Source organism: Archocentrus centrarchus, chromosome 19 (assembly GCF_007364275.1).
Source record: "Archocentrus centrarchus isolate MPI-CPG fArcCen1 chromosome 19, fArcCen1, whole genome shotgun sequence".
Lineage (NCBI taxonomy): Eukaryota > Metazoa > Chordata > Actinopteri > Cichliformes > Cichlidae > Archocentrus > Archocentrus centrarchus.
Genome location: NC_044364.1, coordinates 25913280 through 25937213, shown reverse-complemented (window position 1 = coordinate 25937213; position 23934 = coordinate 25913280). Strand labels below are relative to the sequence as shown.

Below are 23934 nucleotides of genomic sequence, written 5' to 3'. Positions count from 1 at the left end.
AGACAGCTTACTGGGATGAAAAGAAAGTACGAATCATGCAATAGGTTATATATGGTTCCCAGCTGTCTAATCTAAATGTGTCTAATGACAATGTGAGCATGAAGTTGGCATACCAGTTAAGAAAGGCAGTGCACAATGCAATTACAACTGAAGCCAGACTTCATTTGACCAAGTACAGTGTCTGATGGACCTACTGTTTGACTTTTCAGGTCTATGATTCAGTACATTCTCCTGCCTTTTTATCTTGAGTACTCACTCTCATCATTCAGCAAAGCATGCTCCATAACATGTTTAGCTGTACTTTCTGGAACACACAGGCAGCAGTCAGAGGGCACGTCAACACAGTCAGCCACAAACAAGGTGTGTGTAAAAACAGACAGCACATTAGACATAAGCACAGAGTTAAACAACATTACAGAACACTACATCTGAATATGTAGTGTTACTGCGCCCAGTGGCACATGCACATTTAGGTACAATGCTGTTTGTGTGTGTGTATTTTTTTTTTGTTTTTTTAAATAATTTTACCTGCATCTCCACTGTCATGTTTGGTTCTAAAAAGGACAAAGAACACAAAAAAGTTATGAAAACACATTCTACAATAAGGGTGTCACACTATCAACAATGACTGTGATTTTTAAAATGTAATATTAATATGTCATTAAAATATTATTTTAATTAAAAAGGGACAATGCACAATATACCATGAGCATGCATGTAATTTTTTGGCTAATTCAATCTGCAGGTTGATGCTACTTGTAAACATTAAGAGAAAAACCAGAAGATACAAAATACAAGCATGCATAAAAGCCAGAATCACCTATGATAAAAATAAACACAAAGATCATGATCACAGACTTAACAAAACACTAACACACGCACTACTTCAGAGTGGAAAGCATATCTGTAGGAATTATGCAGGAACCACTGGTTTGTACGTTTGGAAAAGGAAATGAGATGTGTTATGTTCTTTAGCTGAGTTTGTTTAATACTCCAGGCATTGAGGCAAACCCGACTATCTCTTAGCTTGGACTGATTAGCTTGGGTTCCTCCCCCACCAGAAACTGCCTCTTAGGACATTCCATATCACAAGAGCCAGTTTCAGTAACCGAGGATTGGACCGCCAAGCAACTGCCTTTGACTGCCACCCAGTCCACCTGTAAGTCCCCTCATACAGGCGGTGGATCCAAGGGACCCACTATATTAAGGCAATATAATTTCTTTTTGATGTGGTACTGACTGCACAGTTACAACTCAGTGCAGTTAAGCTGTTATGTTCTCAAGAGACACACTGGAGATGGAGAAGGTATGGAATACTCATTCCTTATTTCAATTACTGAATTATCTGTGCTCTGAGCAAATGCTAGTTATTTTCAAAAAAGTGCTACCACTCCCTGCAACTCCACTTGCAGGTGTATGCAGTTTCTAGCTCTGCAGCTTGGTGCTCTCTTTTGGCTTCATGATATACTGTGTGCAAAGTGAATACTGCATATATGAGTGACATGTTCCTCAATGTGTGTGTTTTTTTTAACTAATTGATTTACCAGGGGCAACAGTAAAATCATTAGGATCTTTAAATGTCCTTTATATACTCTGTTGGCATTATTACATTGTGGTATTAAATCTAATTTAACCTGGCAGCTACCATCACCATCCAGCCACCTGGCTCAAATTGCCAAGTTTTCTAATCCAGTACTGCTAATGGTGCCCACACTGACTGCTGGTGACTGATTTTGGTATTTTTTATTTATGCCCTTACAAGAGGAACACCAAGGGAGCAGTTTACCTTGTCCCAGATAGGACTACTGGGGGCCCACCCTGGAGCTAGGCCAGGCCTGGAAAAGGCCTGGGTCTTCCCTCCCATAGGACCACCACCTGCGAGGTCCCTGACTGAGACATGGAACATGGGGGGAGGGAGCCTGAGCTAGTGCATGAGGTTGAGAGGTACCAGCTAGATATAGTCAGGTTCACCGCAACGCACGGCCTGGGCTCTGAAACCAGTCTGGGAGAGGGGCTGGACTCTTGTTCCAGTCTGTAGTTGCCCTTGGTGAGAGGCAGTAGGCTGGGGTGGGTATCACTGTATGTGGGGTGGCAATACCTCAGGGGGGAGAGCATATCATCTACTAATCAGAAGATTGGTGGTTTAATCCCTGGCTGCTCCAGTCTGCATGTCTAAGTATCCTTGGGCAAGATACTGAACCCCGAGTTGCTTCCTATGCTTCGGAGTGTGATATTGTATGTTAGATAGAGACATGCTGGATAAAGTGCTTTGAGTGCTCATGTAGAGCAGAAAAGCACTATATAAACATATTTATCCATTTACCATCCCATCAGCTTGCTGTTTGTACGTTGGGAGTTTTTACTGGCAGATGAGAGGGTTGTTTCCGCTCACGTGAGTATTAAGTCCCTGTACAACTGCAACGAGAGGTCGGTCCATATTGCTGGCAATAAGTTGGACTTGTTTCAAATGTGTATTCGATTCAGGGCTCAGGGATGCCCTTTGTCTCATCTCTGCTTTTTGCAGATGATGTGATTCTGTTGGCTTCATCAGGTGGTGGCCTCCAGTTTGCACTGGAGCAGTTTGCAGCAAAGTGTGAAGAGGCAGGTGTGAGAATTAACACCTCCAGGTCTGAGGCCATGATCCTCAGATGGAAAAGGGTGGAGTGCCCACTCCAGGTCAGGGACAAGTTGCTGCCCCACTGGAGGAGTCTTGTTCACAAGTAGGGAAGACGTGATTGACAGATTGATTGAGACCGCGGCTCCACTGATGCAGACTGTGTACAGCACCGTTGTGGGGAAGAGACATAAAAGCAAAGCTGTCGATTTATCAGTCCATCTATGTCCCTACCCTCACCTACGGTCGCAAGCTTTGGTTAGTGACCGAAAGAACGAGATTATGATACAAGTGGGAGAAATGAGCTTTCTCCAAAAGGCTCAGATTAGAGTTGCTGCTTCTCCACATCAAAAAGAGCCAGCTGAGGTATTGGGCATCTAATTATGATGCCTCCTGGGTGAGGTTTTCCAGGCACTATCTACCGGGAGGAGGCCCCGGGGTAGACCGAGGATGTGCTACAGAGCTTAAATCTCTTGGCTGGCCTAAGAATGCCTCAGTGTTGCCCTGGATTAGCTGGAGGTGGTTGCTGAGGAGAGGAATGTCTGGATTTTTCTGCTTAGATTGCTGCCCCCATGACCTGGCCCCAAATAAGCGGAAGAAAAAGGGATGGATAGATGGATGGATGGATCTTTACGCCACCATTCATGATCAATTTCCTTGTGAACAATCCCTCTGCTTTGATATCCTGACACTCTTATTGTGTAATAAGATGAAAACAAGGAAACCCCAAGTGCATGTACCGATGAGTGAATGAAGTTCCATCTGGCTGTGACTGGTATTGCTTCGAGGAGCCCAAATGAAACGGAGCCTCTACCAGACAGCGAGGCTCCACAACACAGCGGGTTGACAAAGAGAAGCGTTCAAACTCAGATGGAGAGATCAGGTAGAAGCCTGAGGGAAACAAAAGCACACACAAGCATTGTGAGAGGCGCAAAAGAAGAAACTGGAATATGCAGACATTCTTGCTTGCACAATGACTGTCCTGTGGACATAAAAACAAGACTCATCGCCTCCTGCCATAACACTAGTGCCCCATTTCATAATAGAAAACCCTTCAGCAGACATCTTATTATCTTCTGTAAAACAATCATTTGGAGGCCTTGCCCTAAACTTTTATCCAAATACTTTTAGTCATTCCTGGGTTAGTAAAGATATAATACATATTCTGGCAAAAATGTTTTCAATATTCATAATCATAAAAATAATTTTACGCATGCTGTAAGAGATTTATATTCCGTAATTATCTTTAACATTTCTACAAATACTTTTTGGTAACAACATTCTAGAACAGAAACAAAAGATTTCCATGATAAACAAATTTGAGAAAGTACATATTTCACTCTTGTACAAGGGTCTATATTATATAATGTCTTTCTATTTATATAATCTATAATAATAATAATAATAATAAGCCAGATATAATGCAGATATAATCTAGCTATAATAATCTAGATATAAAGGCATTTACATCATATTGCACTCATCAGTAATATTACTACATAATGTATCCATACTACATAATCTGCTGATGTCAATGCATTATGTATAACATCACTATAAACACAAGGCAACCATGCGGCATAAAAACTATATGAATAACATCATCAGTAGAATTTCTAGGTGGCACAAATCCTCTGGAAGTACAAGTTCTAGAACACACAATTACTGGGTTTCAGCAATGATCACTAAGGCTTGATAAGAGCCTTAGTGACTTTATTCACCATATCAATTCAAAAGCAAATAAGAATCAGGAATGTGAGATGCTAATATCATAACAAATATAAACCACTGAGAAGACTGTACGGTAAGAACTAAGTCATTTGAGATTTGTAGTACATGAACGTATGGCATCAACTTGGAAATCCTTATATCATTATCGAGTTATTGCATTCACAAAATTGTCAGAAAACATCACCTCTGAGCTTGAGGTTAGATGTCAAGATTTGAACTCGCCTGAGATTTTTAGTAAATGCATCTATGGTATCGATTTGGAAATCCTAGGTGACATCGTTATCAATTTATCTCATTATCACGTTACTGTATTCACAAAGTTGAAAGTTGTCCGTCCACCCATCCACTGGGGTGACAATAACCCATTAACCTCTTTAGCTGAGGGGTGAAAATGCTGTTTTAGAAGTTGCATTTGCAAAATTTTAATTTAGGATTCTTTGAGTGCCATGTGTTTCTTTAGGGCTCTGTGTCATTCTTGAGTGTGAGGAAATTATTGGAAACTCAGCAACTTGTGACCAATAGGTTTTTGGCTATTGGAGGCCAAAAACCTAAGGAAAAAACAAAAACATACATGACTTCTGAAAACTGCATCTAAAAGGACTTCAGGCAGAGTTATGCTTGTGCTTTTGATGGCATATTCTAAGGAGAATGCATTTAGAGTCCCAGAACAGAGGTACAAATGTGTGTGCGGGCATTTCTATACCTTGGCCGTGCTTGGTGAAAACACAAGAAGCGATTCCACTGACGTCCTCTCGGCGGATGCAGGGGTACTGTACCTGCATCTTGACATGTGGCAGTGACACCACGTGGACGTCGCCCTGATTAGTCAGGACTACCAAGCCACTTTCGCTGTAGTCCTCTGTCCGATTACTGCTAAACCAGGCCACGCCTACCCTCCGCACTCGGGAGCCATCCACTGCTGTCAGCTTCAGCTTCATCTTAGCACTCACTTTTGGCAGGGTGAAAACCTGAACACAGAAAACACTCAGTTTGGCATCATCACAATCTGTGCAATCTAATAGAATAAAGTTTGCAAAATTTGAACAGGAATAAATATTTAGATCCTGCACCTCAATAAATTACAATAATTAAGGTGCATGCAGCAGATGACAATATTCAATATTGTGACCACGTCCACATCAGTGACATCCTCCAGATCTGAGATACAGTATGAAGCAAATGAAAAAGTGCCAAAAACTGTAGATCCTCCTATGTTAAACTGTCCAACTTTACAGCAAAGAAAACATGTTTACAGAGTGACATGAACCCACAGTAACTTTATAAACTGATTTTAAAAACAATTCTTAATGGTTATAATCTTTTCCCACCAGTCTTTAAAAGATCACCTGCAAATGTAATACTTAGGAAAAATTAACAGGAAATAAAAGTTTTTTTCCCCCCTTGATTTTAACTATAGACTTTTAAGACATCTTAATGTCTAACCTTAAACTGTTCCTCCGATATGACCAGGAGGTGGTGTGAGCCCTGCATGTCAGGTGCACGAGCCAGATCATGAGCCACCTCCAGGGGCTCAGGGAGTGGAGCCCCATGACCATCAAGCACCACAATACCAACAACAGGAGCACGGTGCATCAGCTGGATCTCCTTGGCTGGACAAAATAATGCAAACACAGAGAAGAAACAATTTTACAAAAGGAGGGGAGCTGAAAGATCAGTCCACCACAATGTTAAAAAAAAAACAAAACAAAAAAAAAGTTTTATCACCTAGTTGTGCTGTGAGAGGCTCATCTGCTCTGCGCTCTACAGAAGGAAGGCGGAGCATGTAGACAAAAACACAGCCACCATTGGTCCCTGCCCATAGGGAGGGTGTGTGATGTGAACCTACAAGAAAATGAGGAGACAAATGTTCTGCCTGCTATCCATTTCTCCACAGGAGTGCTGTTTACAGGCCATGTTCCATGCTTGACGGGCAAACTCACTGTCAGAGAGGAAGGTGTCTGCAAAGTAGAGTGTCCGTACTAGGCCGGTGAAGGAGTCATCTGAAGAGCGGGCCTCAATTTTCCTCTGGACGGGAGCCAGCTCCATCTCAGCCAATTCAGCCTCTAGACGTGCATTTGCCTCTTGGAGCTGCTCACACAGAAGAATATACATAACATCTGACAATGGACAAACACAGAAAAGGCAGCAGAACCCTTTTTGTTATCCAACCTTGGTAGCAGTGCTAACATGATGTTTTCTTAGAGAGACTCTGCTGCGTCTGATTCGTCTAAATGACTGTCGCAGTGATTTCTTTATGCTCTTCACTCTGGACAGAGGACCCTCCATGGCCAGCTGATCACTGGGGTTTAGTGTGCACCTAAAATGTAGAACACACAAAATTACCACATACCCACACATAAGGAGACAGCTGCACAAATACTTTGGTAACTCCTAATGTCTAACAAAAACAGAGACAACAATGCTGAGTCAACACAACTGTATCTTGTGAATTACAACACACAACTGATGGATTAATGAGGTATATTAAGTCTAAACAAGACTTTTTACATTTCTGTTTTTCTCCTTTTGGTTTGAATGCCATAGCAATTTATGCCAAACACAATCTAGTCATGTGCAGGTTGTGTTCAGATCTCCAGTTTAAAATTGTGCCATTTTTTCTTGAAATCCTGTACGATGTAGGTTTATTGTGTTATTTTATGTATATACCAGCTTTGACCTTTGACCATTTTGAGTATGAAAAGTATCATCATTTACACAATAACTATGATTAAATTAATCAGTGTGTTTGTTAAACTATATTAACATCTCAGTTATACCAAAGGAAAACACTGGGAATTAACACTGGAGTCTTTAGTTATCTCAAGTTTACAATAAACTTTGCTAAACACTAGAAATGACATAGATTAGCACTAGAGGACACTTTATTTTAATTCTTATATAAAGACTTATATATTGTAATAGTAGAATATCTGACGCATTTTATCTCATAACATGTATGGTGATTTGAGCATGAGTGATCTATTTATTAAAAAGTTTGAGTAACCACCTACACTGAATATTATGTACATGTATGTAATGTGTATATATGTGTAACTAATTGGGTAGAATCTGGGCTGATGCTGGGTGAGAGAGATAGAGATAGAGATAGACAGATAGATAGATAGATAGCTTTTATTGTCATTGTACTAGAGTGCAACAAAATTAAGCAGCAATCCTTAAGGTGCCTAAACCCAATAAAAACATTTAATAACTCTAAAAACATTCAATAAACTGCAAATTATTGCACAGGGCCTAAGTAGTTTAAATAAATAAAGGCGTGAGTGATAGCACTCAGGCCAGCTGCAAATTTGATGCATGAGAATGCAGGTCAGAGTGACCTGCTGAGGGTAGTAAACAAGGGGGAAAAAAAAGGAAGATACTGGATTTTAACATCAGCTGGAAGACCAAGGAGTGGAAATGTAAAGAATGGGTGGTCTTGGTGAACCCTTTGCAATAAACAGAAAGTCACCGAGTGCTGGTGTGTGCCTGTCATGGACTGTTTTTTTTTTGTTTTACAGCTTAACAGATTTGAGTTTATTGATATTGCATATAAATTTATGTTCTGCAATATGAAGTTGCATCTCTAGTGTTTTTTTTTGTGTATTATTTGACTAAAGCAGAAACAGTTGAAACTTTAGCTTAGAGAGTAAAATTCAATTCAATTCAGCTTTTAGCACCTGCATTAGATTGTACTCAATCCTTTAAAACAACACCACTGAATGCCCCTTTTATTCATCTCTAACCACTGATGTGATTTTTTTTTTGCATTAGGCTTTATCAGTTTTAGATTTTGCAAGTTGGCAAGTCTGGCTATATTGAACTTGCTGTAACAAGTTCAATATAGCCTCCCAATGTTAACACCCATTAGGAGGCTTAGAGTCAAAACAGCTAAATAACAAAACAAAACTGATGGCTAAAGAAAAAAAAAAACACTCTAACATGAAACAGATTTCCTGGAAGATGCAAACACAGTACAGAAATATCTTTAGCATCTTTCTTAGTGCCTCTCTTTACTTGATCAAGACATTGTTCTTCTGTTGGTAGTCAAATAACCCAAAGCCATGGCTGGTGCCAAAAGCTACCAGCTTCCACTCTGAGTGCAGCACAAGGGCAGTGACTACAGCCGGAGGCTGACACTGGACAAGAGCAAAGGGCTGGAAGCCTGGAGGGAACATCACTGGCTCTTCATGGATGTCCAGCTGAGTGTGGCCCTATGGAAGAAGACAACTATCAAGTGCTGGAAAATGTACTTGGCGGTGCAAAATGACAGGTTATAAACGGGAAGTTTCTATGCTACAAACATATGATGGCTTTTCCGGAATTATAATAGATAAACTGTGATTTTCAGAGCATGTTCATAATAAGCTGGTTATTTTCGTAAATGCAGCTCTAAGCAGACAAATGCAGCATTTAAAGCTTCTTCAGATCACCCACCCGTGTAGTGTGTAAAAACATTGCAGGGCCCAAAAACATTGCAAAGTCTAAACTCTATAGTGTTTTGGCTGTTGCCATGTTAGTTTTTTATTATTTTATTTGTTAGATATTTTTTGACGTAAAGGTGACCAAATTTGCCCGAGAGGGTGGATTACTGAGTTCTTAACTAATGCTACCTTGCTTGGTTACCAAGTTGCTTTCATTAATTGTACTTTTATATTTAATATTTTTTGTGCCAGGCTGTAAATACATTTTCTAATGCCTTTTAATTGGCCATTTCAATTGGATGTCTGTGGAGATTGGAAAAAGCATATTTACAGCCGGATACAGAGAACAGTTTAGGTCTCTGGATAGCGTCCTCCCTCACAACAACTTGAATTGTTGTGATGGAAGAAGTTTGAATCTTTTTCATAACTCTGAATTTTACTAACCCATCCATCTGGATAATGTAGTTAATAATAACACAGTGCTTTGAATCATAGCTGTCCTAACACAGCCAGCTGAAGCCACTTGGCATCTGCAAGGCTTCATCCAATACTTGAAGTATTGGATGAAGTACTGTATTGCTTTTTAATGGATTATCTGATTAATATCATGGCTTGATGTGCGCTTACAGAGCATCCCAGAAGTTCGCGTTTCAATTTTGCTGAGTGATATGCTACTATTTTATTAATCTGTTACCTGATTAGCAGATGTGTGTCTGTGCACTGCACCCACGCAGTATCTGCTAACCATCCATCCATTTTCTTCCCCTTATCCGGGGCTGGGTTGTGGGGTGGCAGCCTGAGCAGTGAAGCCCAAACTTCCCTCTCCCCAGCCTCTTCCTCCAGCTAACCCTGATTCAGACTTCAGTTCTGGGTCTTTGTAGAGCTACAACATAACCTACGCAAGTGGCCGATGTTATTACAGGTGTTTACGGTTGTGCATTGCATGTGTTAATTACCTTTCTGTCATGTCACGGTGTTTTACATGTGCTGCCAGCGAATGAAAACATAAAATGCTGGGACTTCCTGGGTGCTACTCTTTGCTGTGGTCAGTTTTTTTTTTTTTTATAAAGGTGCAAACACATTTGTCCCTCTAGTTTTTTTGCTTCTTTGTATAGACGTGGGGGAAGTAGCCGGAAATTAAGGTGTTTCTTGGGAGGTGCACTTCAGGTTATGTTGTAAAACTTCAAAATTAACTAAAAATATTCAACCTAATAAAAATATGAGCCATTTTTCTATAGATGTCAGGGCTGCAGTTCTATCTGGTGGCACATCGCTGCGTAACATTTACGGCACCTGGCATCAATTAAAACCATAACAACTGACTAGTACATCTGGTGCTGACTAGTGACAATAGCGACGATTAGTCATCTAGTCGACCAGTTTCACACATCCCTAGTTCTTTACCTTCCAGCAAAATCCCTCCTGGCCTTGCAGTAAATTCACAACTTTAGCCTCCACAGTCTGCTCTGCTGCCTCGTCATTCAGCTCTAGCATCAGGATCTGCAAGGTCAAAACAACAACAACAACAACATTATGCACAATAATATGATTTCAAACTAGGCCTGGATGGTATGATCTTTATATGAGATTATATTTAGAATTTGGGTCACAGCAGGTACAGGTACATGAAGGAAAAAAAAAAACAGAGCAGACTGTGCAACTCAAGCAGCTTGTACCCAAGACAAATCCTGCATTTGTTTGGACCCACTTTGACTTCAGTTAAGACGACATAGAACAAAAACTATTCAAATGTAAACCCTACTGAAAAACTGTTTGAGCGAGAACTCAGTTCCTCCCTCACAACAACTTGAATTATTATAACGGAAGAAGTTTGAATCTTTTTCATAACTCTGATACACAAAAACTCAGTTTTGTAAATAATCTCACACCTAGTCAAGGCTTTCCTGACAAAATTTGAGAAAGCTCATGACATTTCCTGCTTCCTCTAGGTGGCACTTAAACTACCATTAAATAATGACATATGGATGTGTTCATGGGCGGACCCTTTTTACACTTGAGAAGTTTGGGCCAGATTGGATATAGTACGTGTGAATGACAGCCAAATAAATTTTCATGATTGAAATTTGCTGTGGAGCCACAGCCACACTCTTTAACAAAAACCCAAAGCTTCACAATTTAGATTCAGGTCTATAGTTTAGATGGACCAAATATGAAGCTGATCCCATTAAAACCCTAGGAGGAGTTTAAAAAAGTATGAAGGCTAGAAATCGCAAATGGCACCAAAACTCACCTAATTCAAAATGGCGGACCTTCTGTTAGGGTGTAGGGCATCACTCCAAGAGGACTGTTTATGCATCTTGATATGCTACATGTGTACCAAATTTCATACATGTACATGAAACACAGTGGTGGGGCCCATCTTTTGCAACTTTATAGATGGTGCTACAGAGCCATTTTGGAACACCCGCGCCCAAAACTAATAAAATATGTAAATTCTCATCAGACCTGATGCATGTGCAAAATTTTGTTTTTAAGCATGTTTAGGCTCCCCAAAAGGCAATTGATTTATCAGAATAATAATAAAAACAGAGACACTACAAGAGACTTGGCACATTGTATGTTTAGGTCTAATAAGGCTAATGAGGTTCATTAATTGTAAATGAGGTAAAATATTTAGATATGTGATTTTGATTGCTGCCCAGTCCTAACTCCATCTACAATTTCACTCGTATCCATGTTAGAAACACACCTTGTGAGCCTCTTGCTGTGTCAGAAAGACTGTGTGGTGTAGAAAAGTGTTTAAGGAATTGGATAAATCAAATAGTGAGAGTGCAAAAACTGACTTCTTATGCTCTACTATCCCTACGTATGCAAGAGGACAGAGGGGGCAACAGAGAAATGCAAGTTCCCTCTTCCTAACCACTTATTTCAGTCATTCATGTTTGACTTTACCCTTTGCAACAGTTATCTTCCTTCCCGTATTTGGTCGACACAGAAGGTGAAATGTGCATTAAAACAAAATAGAAGAAGAAAAAGCAAATTGTATTCCTTGTTAATCTCCCTCTGCTGCTTTTTAACCCAAGAAATTCTTTCACATTTATTTCACCTTGAAACCTCCGCAGAAGATCATTGCAATCCAAGTAGTACCAATAATCCTCATTGCTTCTACTTGGCTTTGTAGTATATACTGACTTATTAGACTTATTTGACTTATTTATAAATTAAGTATTATACTTAATTTATAAAAATGTTAAATCTACACCAGACCTAATGCCTTAGCCCAAAATGAACCTCCCCAGACCTCAACACCTGACACAGGTCTGTTATAAAATCCAACCATCTGATGGAAATCAATAGTCACCTGTCCAGCTGTACCAGCTACAGTCAGATAGCCACTATATTTACAGAGATGGATCTTTTGGATGCCAAGCCTTGGGTCATCACTGTAGGGGTCAAAACAGCCAACCTGAACAGAAACATGACAAGGATGAAGTTTAGAGGTGCACTTATATACCTCAATGTCTTGCAAAAGCTAAACGAAAACAAAAGAAAGAAGAAAAAAAAAAAAAAAAAAAAAAAAAAGAATAGTCCTGACTCCCATTCGGGCTGCAAAAAAAATCATTTCTGTAACCAATATTATCTGTTATAGCCTCTCATCCTGGACAAAAGCCACATTCACTGTTTGTGGGACACAAAAAGTGCGGCTGCGTTTCCTTTTCCTCCACCGGAGCTGTCTCAATAACAGCTCCGCCTCTTAGTGCATGCAGCATGTGTGCAGACTGCACATAAAACAAACTGCTGCTATTGTGTTATCAGTGTTCAAAACCTCGGGGCTGCATGAGCTTAAAGTTGTAATGCTTTGTACTTTGTACCCATCCTCCTAAACACGTTTCTATTGCAAGTCTACTTTTAGTCGCTAATCAGGGTTTAAAAAATAGCCCCAAGTCTTCTGAGTTCCTGGGCTGTGGATGGCCTGGGTCCTTCCCTATTTGCCTCTGGATCGCCGGGGGCATGGTTGCAGTTTCTTGCCCTCATTATTGAGTACATTGCATGACAGAGGTGCATACACACACACACACACACTACTACAAACAATAAACTTGTGTGTGTGTGTATATGTATGTGCATGTGGGTGTGTGTATGGATGTGTGAGTATATCTACTTTTCTTCGATTTTTTTTTCCCCTTTCTTCCTTTTATTCCACCCCCCCCCTGTTCTTGCCCCTTCCTTGTTGCCTGTCAGACTTGGCATGAATAACTAAATAAAAAGATAAATAAATAAAAATACAAACATTAACAAGAATAGTCTATAGAAAACATATAGAGCTGGTCTTGTTAAAGCAAATATGTTTGGTACATCAGTACATTCGGATCATCATTCCAATTGTGAAAAATGCCAGACATGACAGGCTTAAAAAAAAAAAAAAGGGTTTAAAAAATAAAAATATTTTGACGGAACCCTTCCCACAGGTGTAGAACTGGATTAAGATTTTGTGATTGCATATGATTCAAATCATTTATGTCCTCAAAAATATGTAGTGAACTTTTGTTCCCTATGGATGAAGACACTGTGATCCTGGGATGGATGGATATCCAGTGTGTGTGGAAGTTTGCCCAACGAGTCTACATGTGCTTTGTGGACTTGGAGAAGGCATTCAACTGCGTCCCTCTGGGTATCCTGTGAGTGGTGCTGTAGGAGTATGGGGTGCCTGGCCCGATGTTGCGGGGCATTCAGTCAATGTCCAACCGCAGTGAGAGCTTGGTCCGTATTGCCAGCAATAAGTCAGACTCGTTTCCTGTGGGTGCTGGATTTGCCAGGGCTCCCCTTTGCCACTAATTCTGTTCATAATTTTTATGGACAGAAGATCTAGACGTAGTCAAGTCACAGCCTTGGTGGCCTCAGAATCTCATCTCTGCTCTTTGCGGATGACGCGGTCGTTCATCAGACGGTGGTTTGCAGTGGAACGGTTCACAGCCGAGTGTGAAGTGGCTGGCATGAGAATCAGCATCTGTAAGTCTGAGGCCATGGCCCTTAGTTGGAAAAGGTAGGAGTGCCCACTCTGGCTTAGGGATGAGTTGCTGCCCTAAGCGGAGGAGTTCAAGTATCTTGGGGTCTTGTCCATAAGTGATAGGAGAAGGGAGCAGGAGATGACTGGGGCTGTGTCTGCAGTGATGTGGACGCTGCACTGGTCTGTCGTGGTGAAGAGGGAGCTGTGAAAGTGAAGCCGTCGATTTACCGGTCAATCTACGTCCTTACCCTCACCTATGGTCACAAGCTTTGGGTAGTGACCAAAAGGACGAGATTTCAGTGACTTCAAATGAGCAGCTTAAATAGTTTATAATCTTTAACTGTGTTGTGGGTTTTATGTTAGAAATGCTTATTTTAGTGGCATGATAACACAGAGACTAAAACACAGAAAGACTAAGTTAGGTTAGATGAGTTGAAATGGTTGATGATCCACTACAGATAGATTTGAACCACCTGCCTGCTGAAGAGAAATCCACCAATGAAAATCAGTCTGAAGTGTAATCTGCCAGATGGACTGCATTAACTGCTGACATAGTCACTGTGGCAAATCCTTGTTAAATTTGCCTTGGTTGAAAAACTGCTTCTAAATTCAAGACTGTAGTACCTATCAAAATACTTTTTGAACTGTGAGGGTCACAAGGACTTCTTCCACACAACAGGGTGTTTTTTTTTTTTAGATTCCTGATGTCAAAAATGTGGTCGTGGGACTGATTGTAAAGAGGGGGCTCTGTCCTGGTGTTGAGACAAACTCCTCCCCAAAATTTCAATGCAATTCAAATTTCTCTATGCTTCAGATGGAAGGTAGCCCATCTACTTGGATTCATGAAGATCAAAAAGTTTACATCTGTCAGGGTTGAGAAACCACATAATTTGAAAGAAGAGGAACGCCTCTACATTTAAATGATCGCTGTAGAGTGAACATTGTGGACACATCTGCAGTTGAAAGAAAATTTTCAGATGAATCTCTGGATTTCTCCCACTCTGTCAGTTGGTGCGTCCACTCTAATAGCTAAGATTTCATCCTATACACACCCATTATAAATTCGGAAATGGGTGGGAAAAAAGCATGAAACTTAAAGTGGACATGAAGAAAAACTATAAAAGATATTTAAAAGATAAACGCAAACTGAATAGTTCAATGTCTTGGCATTGTTTTAAAGTCTGAATTGTGTCTATAGCTGAAAGTATGTGGAAGGAGTTAAGAGTTAAAGACGATTTGAACATTCTCTTCATCGAAATGAATGGAAAAATTCAGGTGAAAAGGTTAATTTAAAAATTATGACAGTTAGAAATGAGAAAAATAGAGACATACATCCAAAAGAAGAGGAATCTAATGGTGTTTGAATGTTTTTTTCTAAGTTGAACTGTGTTGAAGTAGCTAGATCCCGAAAAATGTGCAGAATAGATAAGAAAAATAAAGAAACGGATCTCAATAATGTGAATGCTGAATCAGCATTCACACTAATAAAAAGGTACTTTCCTATAGACTGGATTACAAAAACAGACCTTTCTGAATGGAGGCCACTCTCCTTCAGTGCCTTGGTTCATATTGTCATTGGGGTCAGTGTCTGTGTGGAACACTCCGGCTGTGCTCAACTTGTACATGGGATAGAGACAGACTCCTGATGCATCCCAGAAACGAACTGTTCCATCCTCGTGCCTGTATACAGAATATTGTTATGATTTTTAGAACATCAAAGAAACCTTCCAACAAATGTGAATGAAGTACAGCTGTACTGACCCTGTGAGCAGCAGATCTCTCTGTGGAGGATCTGGGGCCAGGTTCTGACCACCTGTTATTGGCCACGGCTGACATGAAGAAGAAAGGAAATTCAAGTTCAACAGTTTAAGATCAATTTGATGTTCTCAACCAGAAATAAAGGAATGTGTCTATATTCAGGTGCACTATGCCACATATAATGAACAGCCCTGTAGAGGATTCTTCAGAGTCACATACAGCTTTCCCTTATGTCCTGATGTTCCTCACCAGTAATAAGAAGATACTTTAGGGCTGTGGTTCCCAAACTGTTGGCCGCAGAGGTACTGCAGGGGGGGCCGCAGTAAAAACAGAAATTCAGTTTGAAATTATAAGTATGCAGAGTATGCATATTTAAAGAAATGCATTTATTTATATTAAAAGTGAATTAAAACTGGCAATAGGAGGTGGTTAGTTTGGTTTTTAAGTGGGCCGCACCACTCTTGACTTTGGGAACCATTGCTTTAGGGGATGATCATCCTTGAGAATTTAAAAAAACCCTTGCGTATGTTTAACACTTTCTCTCCAACTGTAAAAAACAGATTCACAGAAAAAATGAAAACCTATAATGCCATCAAAACAGGAAAATTTGTTCGTTTGTTTTGTTTGCTTTTCTCTTTTTTGTTGTTACCTTTGTTCATTAAAATATAGAAAGTGGCATCCTTTTTAATTACCAAATGAACATCCAGAATATTATTGACAAATATTTACAAATTTCCCACTAAATTATAATAATCACATCATGAATAATCTGTCAGATAAGAGGATAGCAGTCGGTTTAACACTGTTAATATTAAAACATTTGACATTTTTACTTGTACATTCCATCACTTTAATTCCAAATGATAAAATATCTTCAGAGATCAAGTTTGATATTTAAGATACTGAATGCTAACATTCATAAATGATGGAAATCAGCAAAAGTCTGACTTTTCCAAATAAGTACCTTTTTTGAGTAGTGTGTATTCTGATTCTTTCCAGCAGCGAGGACCCTCTCCCACAGTTTGAGGGGAATAGCGGAGACATGATGTGAACATGTGATGGCTGAGCTATGAAGGGGGACCAAGTAAGGAGTCTGTATGATGGGCCAGCCCTTGGTCTGCAGGTCAATCACTACCAGCTCCTCCTCGACCAGGACCACCAGTGCACTAGGATCTCCTACTGGTAGATAAACAGCAGCTAATAAACTGAGTTGTGGAATGTGTTAATATCCCTTGACTAACCTGCTTTCCCTTTTCTGTGCTGGGTTGATGAATAAAAGTTCCTGTGGTTATACAGTGGTATGCAAAAGTTTGGGCACCCCTGATAATTTTCACGATTTTCCTTAATAAATCATTGGTTGTTCGGATCAGCAATTTCAGTTAAATATATCATATAGCAGACGAACACAGTGATAACTGAGAAGTGAAATGAACTTTATAGGATTTACAGAAAGTGTGCAATAATTACATTTGCATACCACTGTATGCCAGCTGAGTCACGCTGAAGTCAAGACCCACCTTAAACAATTGCCCTACGCCAAATGTTCAAAACGGTACATATCTACTTCTTCCATTCAACATACGGCAATCAACAATCTCAAACAAGAAAAAAAAAATAAATCTGACTGTTGAATTTCACAATATGTTTTTTCTCCCCCAAGAACAAATCTGTTGCCATTAAGTATAGTAGCACCTTCTCCTTTTCTTCCACATCTCTGCACTGAGTGTGTTGGTGTGTGCGGCCTGCTGTTGGTGTGCTGCGGTCCATCTCTGATGACGAAGAAATCGATGATCCTGGAGGTAAAGTCCAAGGCCACGTGTGTTTTACCGTGGATCACTGTGATACAATGTCTGTCCCCATAACTGGCCCTGGGCATACCACCACTGAACAGCAGGAATGGAGGCCTAAATAAACATGCAAAAACATGTACACACAGAGGTTCAAGTTCAGTTCAGTTTACTCAGTGATTAATGTGTAACAATGGCTCATTTAACATATCTGAGAAGTTAAACATTAGAATGGTGAGGATGTCACTTTCACTAAGGAAAGATAACTAAAAGATGTATTCACTGTTGGATAAAGTCAACGTACCCTTCTTCTGTAGGGAGCTGCACTATTTTAGAAATGGCCTTGCAGGGGAAATGTCCTGCAATAATAAAACCCAGTAATCATCAATCTCTAGAAAAACATTGTACGGCAATTAATAAACCTGTGCATATCTTCCTCATTACCGTAAGGAATGTCTGATTTCTCTTCCTCATTCATGTCCTCTCCACCCACCAGCCATCGACAATAGCTTCCATCGCTGTGTGAACTCAGAATGTAGTTTCCGTCCTCAGTCCAACACACGCTCTCCAGTTGCTATGGTCACAACAGGTTACACTTTACCCAGTCAGTTTATATATTGCTAGCTGGTATTCTATTCAGGCCACAGTTAACATGACAATTACCTGTGTGCCAGGGATGTGCTGGATAGCAAGCTTTTTCTCCATATCCCAGATGACCATGAGACCCCGTCCATAGCCAATAATGACCTGATTTGGACTGACTGGGTTCTCCTGTAAGGCCTCAACATGTTCTAGATTCCTGCGGCCTATGTAGTCATCATGTACACTGTACACAACAACCAGAGGAAAGAGATCAAGAGAACATCAGCCTCATTATTGATGAGTAAGGGGTGACAGGCAGTACAATCTATTATATTGTCTGCAACAACAGGTTAGCTGTACCAATCATTACACACTTATGCTGTTTAAGATATTTTGAGCTGGTCTCTGTACAACGGTCAAACTGTCAATGATCAATATGGCATCTACAACATTTTGCAGGGAATGCCAACAACATGGTAGACAGTGTGCAGCTTTTATCACTGCAAAAGTTTTTTGATCCTGAAGAGCAAAGAGATTGTTGATACCACTAAAATTCACCTCCAATTCACCTGGAGCACTATATTTGAACATTGGTTAAGGACTGCCATATGTGGCAGATGCAATAAAGACATTAGAATAAATAGATAGTAAAGATACCAGGAGCCAATAGTAAAATCAAGTATAATCTGGTAAAGAGCTGACTTAACATGTTTCAAGTGAGTTCACGAACATTTATAATGAATGCTCTACTGTAAAGTGTTCTAATTTGCAGCCTGTCTCCCACGTTATCAGTGGTAGGGTTTAATCCCGGGACCCGGGATTCCCGGGAAATGCAATCAGAACCATTTCCCGTTTCCCGGGACACGTCAAGACAGGAAACCGGGAAAAAAGTCGCATTATATAGCCTATAAATTATGCCTGCCCTGAACAATAAAGAAATATCTGTTTAACTTCGAGTGTTTCTTTTCCTCGTTTGCAGACGCTTACTAACAATCATGAATTAGGATACGGGCCTAATGTGTGAAGAAAGTATCATGAAATAGATTACTTTAACATATTTCACTTTTAAAATGGAGTTGAGTAAAATGTATATTTTATTTAGGCCATACGGATTGGCCAGTTTTTCAAAAGATGATTCACAACAAACCTACTTTAACCCTCAGACACGGTGTTATAAATTTGCTGTTGCCAGAATGGCAATGACCAAGTCGTAGTGCATTACTCAAGGCCCTGTGTTATGTCATATTATAGTGTAGTATGGACTATTACAGCGTTCCACTGGTGGAACGGTGTGCATTGTGGAGATATAGTGCAACAGATGTCGCCACGACAGCGCAAGTGGCTGAGCCTTTATCAATGCTGTGTGGAGATGAACCGTATTGTTTTGCACCAGCAATTGTAAAATAGCTTGGTACAATTCCATGTACAATGCAGGAATATTTGAATTATATTTGTTAAGGGAGTGTTGAGGAACGATACAACACCGCATAGCTCGAGCACTCGAATGCCGAGATGTAGGTTTTATTGCATTAATCAAGCCAACGTTGCCCCCTACTGGGCATAACAGGACATAGCTGGAAAGCTACCTCTACAATATCAGAATAGGTTAAGCCCGACACAGGCTACAGAAGGCCTAATTAAAATAAAATTAAAAAAAAAAAACTTTTTCCCGGGATTCCCGGGAAATGGATCGTCTTTTCCCGGGATTTGATTCATGTCATTTTCGGGAAAAATATTAAACCCTAATCAGTGGGAGACACTGTAATACATGCACTTGTGTAAATTAGCACAAACTGTAGCACTGTGCTGGAAATTGCTCTATCCAGAATCCAGCCACAACAAGTGCCAACAGTAGTTAAATAAATATTTTATGTAGAGGTGATATTTCTGTTCCTTGGCAGATGAAATCAAGCACTTAAATCAACAAAACTAATACCACAATTGGTGCTTTCAGACAACAAGCACGTTTTCTTTTGTGTCTATACTGCAGGAACTAAGGACCATCATGGTTCTTAGAAGTTTGTTTTAATATCGGTTATCAATAGTCTTGTATTGTGACACCTTATTAAAACCAGAAAACAGACAAAAATACTTTGTTCCAAGTAAAAGGTAGCCTCCCAAACCTCTTAATATGTGTTTGCTTTCTCGTTTGCCCACCTGCTGGCAACTTGCTCAAGGCTGATGTTCCTCTCTTCCAGCTCTCTGAATCCTGGAACTTCAACTACAAATACATGTCCTCCTTCTGTCCCCAACAGGAGCAGCTCACCTGAGGAGTGAGCCAGCACTGCTGTCACTCTGGTCACACTTGGAGGGGCACTGAGTTTGAGATGAGAAGGAAGGTGGCATCACTTGACAACTTTTTGATCAAGGGCATGGGTACATGTTCTGAGGCCTGTACCATTAAGCAAGTTCTACATACCCATTTCTCTTCTTTGCATGGCTTTACTTAGCTTAGTAACACCAATAAAACTAGGCCATTTCTGACAAGGTTCTTGTGGAGAAGAGGAAATGACAGGTTGAAATATGTGCTTTACCCAGGTGGTCCAGTCAGTGTGAAGCGTCCTATCTCCAGAAGTTCTGAAAGCCCCTTGTGACCTCTTAAAGTCCACATGTGCAAACTGTTGTCATCCAGCAAAGTCACCAGCTCAACCTAAATAGGAGTCACAAATAATCAGTGCTAGAAAAACAGCTACTCCACAATGCCCACTATTGTGAACAGCACTCCAGTACAACTTTAAAAAGGAGAAATGCTGCTGGCATTGTGTACTGTGTGATTGTTATCATGCATTACCTGGTGGGGCATGAAGTGCACCTGTGTGACAGCAGCATTCTCGTCATGTAGCCCCATGAACTCCACACCTGGAGCTCCATATCTGAATACTGGTTAAGGACAGACTTAATTTGTGACTGATGCAGTCACACTAACAATGAAGACACCAGGAGCCCACATTAAAATAAAATTTAAATATTAGAGAAAGCTGGGTAAATATATAGTTTTTAAGATGTGGTCAGAAGAATTCAACAAAATACTAAACTCAAGTCCCAAACTCTCAACATGGAGGCATTCTCAGTATTTGGGTTACCAAGATACCGTGTGACGGCCAGAAATCATATTGCTTTCAGAGTGATAACTTAAGACATAAACAGGACAAGCAGGTATTTAAGTCTGACTAGGAAAACTTTATTATCAACTAATATTTATTACTATTAATATTATTAAATATTAATATTTTATTTTTTACTTCTATTACTCTCACAAAGCTTACTTTAATAATTACTTCCTCCAAACTATCAGCTATCTATTAGCTCATACTCCTGTAAGACTCTTCAAAGAAGTCTTATTAATTAATACTACAAGTTTAAATATTAACAATTAATTTCTAATAAAAGGCTACATAACACAAGCTTTTAAGGTGGCTTCATTTAAATAACTACTTAAAAAGCTTTTACTTGATCCAGCTGTCTTAGTTAAATATACACATTTACAGCCTTCCTCTTATTGATCAAGAGTAGTAGTAAATCAGCTAACTGAGAGAAATGCTTTATTTGAAGAGTTTCACTCAGGATTGAGAATTCATCATACTGCAGAAACAGCAATAGTGAAGGTTACGAATGATTTTGGCATCTGACAGTGGACTCATCTTTATGCTTGTCTTATTAGAGCTCTGTCTAGCATTCATGCTGTTGATCATAACATTTTAATACAGAGACTAGAACACATAATTGGTATTAAAGGAAATGTTCTGCAATGGATGGAATCATATTTGACAGATTTGTGTATGTAAATGAGCTGCTCTAAACGTTCCCAGAAAAGCCTCTAGTTAAACCAAAATAGCAGCCACACTAAAATAATGGTCCAGAGGGACATAAGGTGATGATTTTGAATCTAAGATCAGCCCAAATTAAATCATGTCATGTTTTTAAATATAGACTTGTTCTCAGAAACCTTTTGATTGAACAGTTATTGTAGAAATGATGACTGCATTTTTTCATTGACCTGTAAGTCTACATTGATCCAGTCCAATGAACTGAATACACATCAGTTCAGCAACATAAGATCTGAAAGTCTTGATATTTTCAAACTTAGGTTATGTCAATCTGTGGTTTGATCCAGTAATTGTGTTTTGTGATTGACAGGGTCATCAAAGTAACATATTAAAAGTACACCATTTTACAGTGCTGTAAGAGTATTTGTCCCCTTCTGATTTCTTATTTTTTGCATATTTGTCACATTTGCATGTTTAATATCAAACAAATATTAATGTGAGACAAAGATAATCCAAGTAAATACAAAATGCAGTTTTTAAAATTATGATTACATTTATTAGGGGGGAAAACAGCTATCCAAACCTAACTGGTATCATTTGATTAAATAATTGCCCCCTAAACCTAGTAACTGGTTGTGACACTCCTGGCAGCAAGAACTTTAATCAAGAGTTTGTGATAACTGGCAATGAGTCTTTCATGTTGCTGTGGAGGAATTTTGGCCTACTCTTCTTTGCAGAATTGTTTTAATTCAACTACACTGTAGGGTTTTTAAGCATGAACAGGTCATGCCAAAGCATCTCAATCTGATTCAAGTCCAGATTTTGACTATGCTATGCCAAAACCTTCAATTTGGGTTTTATTTTTTGCACCATTCAGAGGTGGTCTTGCTGGTGTGTTTCAGATCATTGTCCTGCTGCGTAACTCAAGTGCGCCCTTCAGAGCACACTACCTTCTTTCCAGCAGCAAACACATACCCAGCTGGTCACCTTGATATACGCCAACTGTCGGAACTTTCAGCACGGGTCAGACAGGTTCATACAAAGTAGCAGTTTCCAAAACTGAAAAATAAAGCCAACACCTAAGGGCCAAAAACTGCAGGTTTTCAAAAGTGAGTTAATCCCTGCTAAAATGCTCAAAATCACAGCATTAAAAAATAAATAAATAAAAAATCATCACAGCAACTGTACTGGGAGTGACTTAATTTATAACTAATCCTTTTGGATACTAGATTGAGCAGGTGAGAGAATCCTAACTTCAGGTGTAGCGGGGGGGAAATAACCACCAACATATAGGCCCATGCTACATGCAGTGGTATAAAGGACTGAGAACACTGTCACTTTCTGTGATAGGCATCATTATGGTAAAAACTAACTCATCTGAGATTTGTAGTAGATGCATCTATGGTATCAATTTGAAAATTCTAGGTGACATGTTTCCCCAGTTATATAGGGGTGTAGTGGTGGAAAATTTCACTGTTCTGTGATACAGAAGCCATGACTCAGTGAACTTTGGTTTGGTTAATTTGCATAAAAGAAATAGTTATTTACGAGAAAAAATGTGTTAAAGAAACTGCCGATATTTGTAGTACATGCATCTTATAGTGTGAATTTGAACATCTACTAGGTGATCTAGGATTTAAGTTAGCTTGCTCACAAGATTTTCAGAAAGCTTGACTTTTGAACTTGAGGTTAGGGTTATCGAGATCCAAACTCGTGCAAGATTTTTAGTAGATGCTTCTATGTTACGAATTTGAACATCCTAGGTGGCATCCTTCTCGACTTAATGCGTTCACAGAATTTTAAGAAAACTTGACCTCTGAACTTGAGTTCAAGGTTGCCAAAATTTAAACTCATCCAAGATATTTAGCAAATGCACCTATGCCATCAATTTGAAAATCGTAGGTTCTTGAGTTATCGCGTTCACAAGATTTTCAGAAAACTTCACCTCTGACCTTGACCTTCAGGTAAAACTTCAGAGACTTTCTAAAGCAGTAGTCATCTAGCACATGAGATGTGGGACTTTGCTTGAACTGGTAAGGGAGCTGAACCAGGCTACAGTTTTTCCTTTGTTTGATGAAGCATGCCAGTGTGCATGTTAAATTGTTCATTTCCTCAAACTGACTGAATTTGTTATGCATTATTTGAGTTTAGTTTGTTCAGCTGATAAATTAACACCTTTATTTTAGTTATTAGAGTCCCCCATTTACTGTTTCTTTCCATTTGCCTTAAAGTGATAAATCATCTGTACAAGTCAGGTACCTGAACTGAAACATTAGAAATTCCATTGAGAGAATAAATTTCTAAA

At 39.6% G+C, this 23934-nt stretch overlaps 1 protein-coding gene across 2 annotated transcripts in view; it reads right to left on the bottom strand.

The window, feature by feature from the left end:
- The window catches only part of llgl2 (LLGL scribble cell polarity complex component 2), a 66408-nt gene that overhangs the window by 2535 nt on the left and 39939 nt on the right, over positions 1-23934 (bottom strand). The window contains exons 4-24 of one of the 2 annotated variants that reach the window (XM_030754823.1): positions 20654-20735; positions 20397-20512; positions 20020-20178; positions 17944-18106; positions 17725-17854; positions 17585-17639; positions 17186-17397; positions 16458-16672; positions 15497-15564; positions 15262-15415; positions 12089-12193; positions 10171-10266; positions 8360-8556; positions 6515-6662; positions 6286-6433; positions 6071-6187; positions 5789-5955; positions 5049-5313; positions 3355-3505; positions 529-554; positions 257-304 (exon numbers count right to left, since the gene is read on the bottom strand). In XM_030754823.1, coding sequence (XP_030610683.1) covers positions 257-304; positions 529-554; positions 3355-3505; positions 5049-5313; positions 5789-5955; positions 6071-6187; positions 6286-6433; positions 6515-6662; positions 8360-8556; positions 10171-10266; positions 12089-12193; positions 15262-15415; positions 15497-15564; positions 16458-16672; positions 17186-17397; positions 17585-17639; positions 17725-17854; positions 17944-18106; positions 20020-20178; positions 20397-20512; positions 20654-20735 — 2822 coding nt within the window. The remainder of the gene's footprint in view (positions 1-256; positions 305-528; positions 555-3354; positions 3506-5048; positions 5314-5788; positions 5956-6070; positions 6188-6285; positions 6434-6514; positions 6663-8359; positions 8557-10170; positions 10267-12088; positions 12194-15261; positions 15416-15496; positions 15565-16457; positions 16673-17185; positions 17398-17584; positions 17640-17724; positions 17855-17943; positions 18107-20019; positions 20179-20396; positions 20513-20653; positions 20736-23934) is intronic. The other variant, XR_004021475.1, reaches the window with a different exon arrangement.